This window comes from Lipotes vexillifer, unplaced genomic scaffold (genome assembly GCF_000442215.2).
Source record: "Lipotes vexillifer unplaced genomic scaffold, Lipotes_vexillifer_v1.1 scaffold1288, whole genome shotgun sequence".
NCBI classification, from domain to species: Eukaryota; Metazoa; Chordata; class Mammalia; order Artiodactyla; family Lipotidae; genus Lipotes; species Lipotes vexillifer.
Window position 1 is genome coordinate 790,565 of NW_006776097.1, and position 9,382 is coordinate 799,946.

General features: G+C 44.1%; 1 protein-coding gene across 1 annotated transcript in view; it reads right to left on the bottom strand.

Annotated features, from left to right (window-relative positions):
- Positions 1-9,382, bottom strand: part of SRD5A3 (steroid 5 alpha-reductase 3) — a 15,611-nt gene that overhangs the window by 2,766 nt on the left and 3,463 nt on the right. The window contains exons 3-4 of the mRNA XM_007450266.1: positions 4,671-4,813; positions 2,675-2,872 (exon numbers count right to left, since the gene is read on the bottom strand). Coding sequence (XP_007450328.1) covers positions 2,675-2,872; positions 4,671-4,813 — 341 coding nt within the window. The remainder of the gene's footprint in view (positions 1-2,674; positions 2,873-4,670; positions 4,814-9,382) is intronic.

Below are 9,382 nucleotides of genomic sequence, written 5' to 3' on the forward strand. Positions count from 1 at the left end.
AGCAGGAAGCAGTGAGGCTAGTCAGGATTTGACTGAAAAAACAAGGCTGTCCATTGACAATGGGGAAGAGCCGGAGGCTCTGCAGCCAAGAGGGAGCCCCTAAAAAGTTGATTCAGGTAGGAGAACCAAGGATCAAGCTATTCCATGTGGGTACCTGGAGGCAGGACTCAGCTGATGACAGCTAATGACTAATGACAGTCCCCCAAAATCTAATTGTGTTAACTTCTTTTAGAAACTTGCTTTCTCTAAACAATCTACCATAGTCTCTTAATGTTGACTAAGTTTAGCCATTTAACTAAATAGTTATATTTTTATAAGTTAAAAATAAACAGAATATGAAAAAGTTTTAAATCAGAGGGCTATAAGAGCAAGTCACCACAGGATTAAAAGTTGAAGCAAGTGTCTGAGAGTTCACGTTACAGCCAAGTCACCTACTCTAAAGGCAGAGAAATTACCTATGAGAGGAAAAAAAAAAATTTTAAGAGTAAGTTATGATACAGGAAAGGGGAGGCAGGAGGAAGGCTATTTACTGAGGGTCTAATCTGTGTAGTATTTAGTTATCCATTTATTCATTCGTTCCTTATTGAGTGTCTACTGAGCGTGGCATCTCTCACAAGGGATAAAGCAGTGGGTAAGTCAGGTCAGGTCCCAGTCCTCATGAACTCACACTCTAGTAGCAAGAGATGAAACAAGTAAAAAAATCAATAACCAAAGTAATTTTAGGTACAGATGGTACTCTGAAGAAAAAACAACAGAACAATGTAATTGAGAGTGACTGGGGGTGGACCCTCTAGATTCTGAAGGCAAGGAGATGTGAAGATCTGGGTAGTTTACAGATACACTTTCTTTCCACTTTCACAAGAACCCTCTGAAATCAGTATATGTCCCTAATTCCAGATGAAGGTTCTGAGGCTCTGAGATGTTAATAAGCCAGAATTCAGACTCAGGCCCATCTGACGCCCAAGCCCCTGTCATTTCTATCAGACTCTGCAGCTGGCAAATGCCCCAATGTGTTCTCTTCCAATGAATTCCTGAAACCAGTCCTCCCCATACTGTCCCAGATGATATCTTGAAGGACAGGTAGGTGAAACACAAGTTTCAGAAAACTTCAGAAAGGAGTGTCTAAAAGCTATTTTGTGTGTGTCTCAGCAGCCTTTCCTTGACTCCTTATACAGGAGGGAAGGTGGAAGTTGGGGTCCAGCCAGCAGAGGAAACTCCAGCAGAGATACGTAATGCTAACAGACTGCAAGCTAGTGGGTTACCAAAGTGCTCTGGAAAGCTCCTTTGGGTAAAAACCTCGGACTGTTCTCCAGGAATGACGGCTCAAACCGTGACATGGGAGGCACAAGGATGCCACAGCCGAAAGCTCAGGGAGGAAAAACTGACTTACGTTCAGAGAAATTAGATGGAGAGATGCTAACTGAGTGGCTGGAGCTAATAACTCAGGAATTGAGAAAGAGCGTCAATAAGTCATACTTTAAAATCGTTCCTTGCGCCATGGAGGCCACGGGCTGTCCTACAGCAACAGAGAGAGAGGCCAATCAAGGGGCACTTGACATTGAAATCAAACCTGAGGAGAGAGTTGACTCACTGAGTACTGGAAACATCCAGACCATGGGCTCAATTTACAAGGAGGGATAGGGCAGCTTTAGGAAACAGGGAGACTTGGGCTTAGAGAAAACAGCTGTGAAGGACCTACCCTAGAGCGTGTGGGCTGACGGATACCAAGGGTGTGAGATGAAGTTAAGCTCAGCACTAGAAAACTCATTTCCATCACCCAAAATGACTTGAATTCTTTATGATAAGCATGCACTGTTTTTACAAAAACGATGGCCACATATGTCAGATATCCAATCCTCCCTCTCCCCCATCCCCCAAATCACATTTCATTTCCTCCTCATAAACAAAGTCATGATTTTGCTTCCCTCTTCCTGGCTAGTGGGAGCTCAGAAGTGTTAAGGCACAATTTTGATTTACCACAGTACTCTTTTGTCCTCTCCGCTCAGGCTGCCTCACTTGAAATAAGCTTTGTTACAACGGGAACGATCACAAGAACGAGATGGCAACAAAATGGCTCCCTACCTCCTCTTCAAATCCCAACTATTCACCATGAGCTCAGGCCACCCTTTCCTCCTCTGGTATTCCGTGATTTCACCCTGCACAACAACTTTCCCTTCCCCACCCTCACCCCTCACCCCCCAGCCCTGGATGACGAGGCTTTGGTGAGGCAGCTTGGCCTGCTGACCCTTTCTCCTGTTCCAGTGTGTTCCCTGCTTCCTGTTCTACTCTCGACCACACTGCCTCTTCCTTTCCAGACTAACTCCACAGAAGTTCACTGACTTCAATCCCATTGATGGAAACCCCACATCCCACTTCTTCATCCCTAAGCCAGGCCTCCTGAAGACTTTGCACTTTATTCTCTTTACTGAAGGCATTGCTGCTTATGTTGGTATCTCTCAGGTTTTAGCAGTTATGGTTAATGTGATGTGCATCTGCTAGGCACCCTTGGGCATGTTGACTTTTTAAAGCTACAATTAGAGCCCAAACTCCTCAAATGCAAAGTGAACTGGGCAGGTCTCCTACTTTCTAACTTCTGTAATGCTTGGTGGAATGCTTCACCCAGAGTCCCTCATATACCCAGTGACTCAGCTGACAGACCCCAGCAACCACTCACCATTCCTGCCGTCCATTGGCACTTGGCTCAACACAGTTAGGCCAACAAGGACATAGTAGACAAGTCCGAAACAGTACTGCACGACGTGAATCATGGCATTGGAGAAGACACTGACATAGAAGCACTCGAAGAGTCTTCGTAGGCTGTGTAGCCACAGAAACACTAGTACTAAGAACGCAGACAGCGCGAGCTCACCCCCTACAATTCAGAATGGAACACACTCAGCATCTCTCTCTCCAGGACTAATCCAAAGTTATGATTTCCCCTACTGTTAAACAGGGTATTAAACAAGATCAGAGCTTGGAAGGGGCCCTAGATATCATCCAGTCTAACACCTCCTTTGCTTGGCAATGAGGGAGCGAGCCAAGTGAAGTCAAGGCATTTGGCTCAAAGTTACACAGTAAGCTGGTGACAGAGCTGAGACAGACTTGGGTCTCCTGACTCTACGCTGTGACGTGAAGGCCTTCTGGGTTACGTGGCTGTGAAGGGATCCATGCTCTCAGAACCCCAACTCCATGGTCTCTGGTCCCTGGCACTAATACCCATTTGAAGATAGTCAGGAAGAGCTCCTGGATGACCTCTGAGCAAGGACTCCTGGTGGGATCCCTGAGGTCAGGGGGGAGAAGAGACACAGGCATATACAGAAGCAGAAAGGGGGATGGGAACAGAGACAGTAAGAGTTATGCATTTCTTTCCGTATTTAAAAAGAAAAAGAAATTATACTTTTGGGGCACTGTGAGACTTGAGATCTATCTTCCTATCTGCCTCTCAGCCCTGTGCCTCAAGAGATGTCAGAAGAAATGCTGGTTTTTAAAATGACATAAAATCTAGATGTTTTTTAAAAATGTTACCACACACAGCATAAAAATACAATAAGGACACAGCCTAATGAATTTTTGCAAAGTACACCAGCCCATCCCACCCGTACGACCAGCCCCTACATCAAGAAACAGAGCACAACCAGCACCTCGTGCTCCCCTCCAGGCACTGCCCCTCCCCGCACCCTCCCACGGGTACGCTCTATGGAGACTTCTATCACACAGATTGGCTTTGCCTGCTTTTCTCTTTCAAATATAGTGAAACCTAGTTCTAACTCTTCAGGAATAGGATAAAACAAACCACCAAATACAACTCCTCACAACCACCCTTCAAATATCAGAACCCCAGCCAGCCCCCCAGTAAGCAAATGAAGAGGTAAAGTTTTAATGGGTGAAGTGGGATTCACCGAGGTATCTTCCCCTCCCAAGTATGATCTGCATAGCTTTTTCTTTTTGTCATCTTTTGCAACAGGTTCCTCTGGTTATACAGAAAAGGACTGTTCCCAGGAAGCCAGCAGTTTGGCTGCTGGAACAAAGTACAGAGATAGCACCATAACAATTTGTTTCTAATTCTGCCCCTCTCCTGATGCCTGATATTAATTGAGGCCACTTTATGGTTTTCACCTTCAATTCCTTACCTTTTAAATTGTTCTGTGTATCCTTTATTCAAGGCACAGTGAGGCAAATTTAAATGCTATTTTGTAATCATCTGATCAACAACTATTTACAGTCAATTTTTTATATAACCAAAGCCTCACAGCATAACAAACATTTTTAACCTGTGATCAAAAAGTAATTTTCTATCAAATTTCTAGAGTCCCGAGGCATGATTGTGGTTGGAACTATATATACGATAAATGTTTCAAGGCAAACCTGAGGGATCCTAAAGTACTAAAAATATCAGAGGGAGAACAGCCAGTCCTGTTCAGCACAGCACTTGCTGGGAAATCAGGGATGAAGAGCTGACTTGCAGCTCTGCCATGATCTCAGTGAAGGACTTGGGGCCTTCCCCTTGGCCATCTGGCTGTGATCTACGCGGAACCCTTTCTGCCCCACCCTTCACTTCCCAGCCCCGCCAAGAAGCTGAGAGTGGCTATGAAATACCGAGAACACCTCCCCGCAGGCAGGAGAGACAGGAACAGGATGCAATGGTTGGTATTAGCCAGAGGAGTTGTTACCTCGGAATTGCGCAGCCCCAAGAATTCTGAGTAAATGATGAAGCCAGTTTGGAAAAGGTGCTCCCACAAACAGAGACTGAGTAAGGCTCCAAAGCAGGAAGCCATTCCACAGCACTGAGATGATATAGAAGTGAGAAAAATACCTGCGGAGGGAAAACAAGTTAGGTAATAATCAGAGTAGATCCACTTTAAGCCTTTATACAGGAAGACTATTTTTAGTTTCCCTATCCTCTTTCCTCCATTCCTCAAGTATAGCTTTGCTTTTTTAATAGAACCTGAATCCTACAGATGTTCAGATTTTTGAAATTTCCTTTCAAATGATGGGACTGGTTAACTAGTAAGAAAAAGAGGGTTCCTGAAGTTAACAAGAACATGAATGACCTTGTTAAACTTAGATGTAGGGTTAATTAGCTCTCTCTCTTATCTCCAGGTAACAGGATTGGGCTCAAACTCAAAAATAGGGGGCCCCAGGGCCTGGCAGAGACAGCCTAGATTGTGCTAACACTAGCCAAATCTGTGGAAGATTTCTAAATCTCGAGTGATATTGCTGCAACAGCCATACAACTGTTACACAAGATCTGCACAATCACAGGCTCTCAGGGTTGCAAGAAACCTTAAAGGTCTTCTGATTCAGTGTTTTCTTAAATTGTGTTGACCTAAATTACTTTTATAATAACATGACAAATATCAACTCCTAATGGTACCGCTCTCATACAAATACAATACATATTTTGCAATTAACACAGTAACGAATGAAATAAATAAAACCACAAAACCAATAAAAGTTGAAATTAGCAATTAGCAATGTCAATTTAACGTGAAAGATTATGCTGGTTTGCTGCAAAGGAATCACCTAATATGGCACCAGGGCCTGACAAGTTTTTTTGAGGTCTCTTTACCTATACCTCCACTATTTTTCTCTAATCAAATCAATGCAAAGTCTTTCTGACTCTGCGGGGTGCCTGGAGGTCACCTGGCCTTCCCTGGTCTTCAATGCATCACATCTATATTAAGCCCTCCTTCTTGTCTCATTAATCTGTGATGCAGTAAGACAGCCTGGAGTCAATAGGATTACACATTGATTCAGGGACTCCTCTTCCAGTTGATTCAGAGTATGCTTGTATGTACCAGACCTCACAGTCCCCCAGACTATGCCCACAACCCGTCTGACAAACACTGATTTAAGCTGACCATTCCATAGCAGCCCACTTATTCTCCCCACTACTGTTACAAATTCTATCACCAGATCTGTCCTCTCTGAGATGTCCTGTTATTCTGGATTCGGATCTTCTCTAGGCTCAAGAGCTTAGTTTCCTGCAAAGTTCATGCCTGAGTGTCAAGTCTACCCCCTCGTCCCCACCCCCGGGCCCCTGGCCTTTGGTTGCCTCCCAGGGTCTTCTGTAAGACACACTTCCTAGAACTGAGCCCAGGTCTGGTCTGAGCCAGCAGAGCAGAATGGCAGCTGCAAGGTGCTCTGCAGGCTCCCATGGAAAGGGGAGGGGCCAGCTTCTGAGGAGCAACTTTCAGCTGCTTTACCTACTTCATGTTTTCAAAACAATTTACTGAGCACCTAGAACATGCTAGGTGATGTTCTTGGAGCTGGAGATGCAGCAGGGAGCAAACTGAGCAGGTGGCTGCCGTGATGAAGTTTATCTTTCGGCAGAGTCAGCAAATGAACCTGTAGACATCTAGCCCAGTGCTGGGTGAGGGGACAGAGACGTGCAGAGGTGAGGCCATTCTGGGTGAGTGGTCAAGGATGGCCTCTCTGGAAGTGACACTTGGCTAGAATGAATAACCTTTGTGAATTTCTGAGGAAAGAATGTTCTAGGCAGAGGAAACAACCACCACGAAGGCCCTGAGGCACAACAAAGGACAGGTGTGTGGAGGGTGCTAGGGCATGAAAAGGAAGGGCAGACCCTACAGGGCCCTGTAAGGACACTGGCTTTTAAGTGGGATGGGAAGGCATCTGAACACAGCAACCTGAAGTAATACTTTATGTTTTAAAAATCCTTCTGGCTGAGGGAAAAGTTCTGGAGATGATGACAGTGGTGATGGCTGCACAACAATGTGAATGTACTTAAAGCCACTGAGCTGTACACGCAAAAAGGGTTAAAGTGGAAAATGGTATGTCATGTATATTTTATCACAATCCAAAGAAAAAGAGTATTGTTCATTCATTTTGGTCTTTTTTAAGTTAAAAAAAATCCCCCTGGTAAGGAAAGAGAATCATCCAGTTGTGGGGAGACCAGTTAAAGAGTATTTCATTTCATCTTCCCAACAATCCTGTCAAGTTTGCATTATATTTACATGTGGCAGCTGAGAAAACTAAGGCTCAGAAGGTTAAGTTACTTATCCAAGGTCATGCAGTAAGTGGCAGTGTTTGGCTCCACACTCAGCCCTGATGACTATGAAATTAAAATCACATGGCTGTGCTCCTATTCATGTGATCTAGACTTGCCTGAACCTGCTTTTCCAGCCCTATGTTACATGTACCAATTAATACCAAACCATAAGTCAGCCAAATTACTCAAGAATGTTTGATATAAGATGCTAAAGCCACATTTTGCTGTGCCCTACTTGTGCCATGGGGTTTTGATTCACAGGCAGATCGTTTTTCTTATTCCTACATTTTGTACATTCTATCTCTTGTTTTGCTTGCCTTATTTCCTGCTACAGGAAACGTGTCCTACTCTTTATGCGTGGTTACATCTGTTTTTTGAAAAGACCCAGCTCTAGCCTCAAAAGCAGATCTGAAAACTCTCCTTCCTTCTCTTCTAGACGCTCTCCCTCTTTTTCCTCCCTTGGCACTTTGCTTAACTGAAGTGAACCCCTGGGAGCAGGGATATGGGGACCCTCATGGTAGCTCAGGGCTGGGCACCGAGCAAGCAGTCTTCTGACTTAACAAACATTTTGGTGCTTAGTATAAGCCAGGGACTGCTCTAGGCTCTGGGGATATAGCAATGAACACAAAAGACAACAGTTCCTGCCCTCATGGAGCTTATACTCACAGTTACACACAGAAGTAAAATTTACACCATGTCAGTAGGTGATAATTGCTAACAAGAAAACTAAAGCTGGGAAGAGACGAAGGAGTGCTGGGGATGGTAGTATTATACTTTTAAATAGGGTGGATAGGGCAGGCCTCGTTGAGAAGGTTATACCTGAGCAGAATTATAGGAAGTGAGGGCGTAAACCATCTGGCTATTTGAGGGAAGAGCTTTGCAGGTAGAGGAAAGGCCTCTACAGGGCGAAGGCCCTGAGGGGACAGAAAACAAGCAGAGAGACCCAGAAAACTGGACTGGAGCCACACAGGGGGCAAACGATAGGATCTCAGTGAGGTGGTGGGGACAACACTGTACAGGGTCTTGGGCTCTTCCTGGGAGTGAGCTGGAAGCCACTAGATGGTTCTGGGACAGGAGATAATCTGATCTAACACTACTTGCTGCTTGCAAGAACTGATCCCAGGACCAGTTAAGGGAGTCATAGGTTTAATTAAGGAAGGAAACCAATGGTTCCTGAGTTCTGACGAGGTGCCTGGCCCTGTGCCACGTGCTTTAATGTCATCACCACCTGTATGAGGAACAGGTGCTATTATGCTAACACTCTAATCCATACCACCACCTCTTGCCTGGAGCACCCTTAACGGCCTCTTACCCAGTCTTCTCCACACAATGGCTAGTCATCCTCTCAAACATAAATCACATAATGCCATGCCCCCTTCCCCATCCTAAAGCTGCTTTCCACACACTCAGAATAAAATCTAATCTCCACTATGGTCTGTAAGGCCCGCTGTCTGTCCTGGCCTCCCAAAACGAACTCATCTCCTGCCCTGCCCCTTTCTGATCATCCTTTCCAGTGTTGTCATCAGCAACCCCATCTTGCTCATGATCAAGTAACCAGGCTGGATTTCCTCTGAAGCACTTATTACCATCTGAAATTATTTTGCTTGTTTTACAAGATTTGTTTACATATTTACCGTTTTACAAAAACAAAGGCTCCAAGGAACCGAGAATAGCTCCTGGCAATAGTAGGTACTCTATAAACAATGGTTAAATAAATGAATGAAAGAGAAGGTACCACATCCAAAGTTACTCTCAGAGAAAGCAGTCAAGTTAATCAACAAACCAATTAAACCTAAAACCTTTTTTTTTTTTTTGATTCATTCAAAACATTGATTGAGGACCTTATTATTATCAGGCATTGAGCCCGGGATATGGTAACAAGACAAATGTAAACATATGGAGTTTACAGCCTAGAGCAGGGGTTCCTGACATTTTTCTTCCATGGACTCCTTTGGCAGTCTGGTGAAGGCTACATGCCTAAAAGACATAGGGATAAACGAAACCAATTATGCTGAAATATAGGTAACACAACCACTAAGAAACATTTGTAATATATGTGCTTCTTAATTAATGTATTAAATAACAAGATATAGTGGAGGATAATACAGTATTCTTATAGTGAAAATAATGTTTTGAGGTCTCCTCAATATTTTTAATATAACATTAAAAAACTTGTCACAAAATTGCAGGAATTGATAATTCTACTGTGGTTTGTTGATTACATTCATCATTAAGAAAGTGCCAAATTTCAGCTAGAGGTTAGTGCAATAAAGATGTAATTTTTTCCAATCCAATTTGCCCCAAATTCTATCCACAGATCCCCTGGACTGCTGTTTAGGACCCCTGAACCCTAGTAGGGAACGTCTGGGT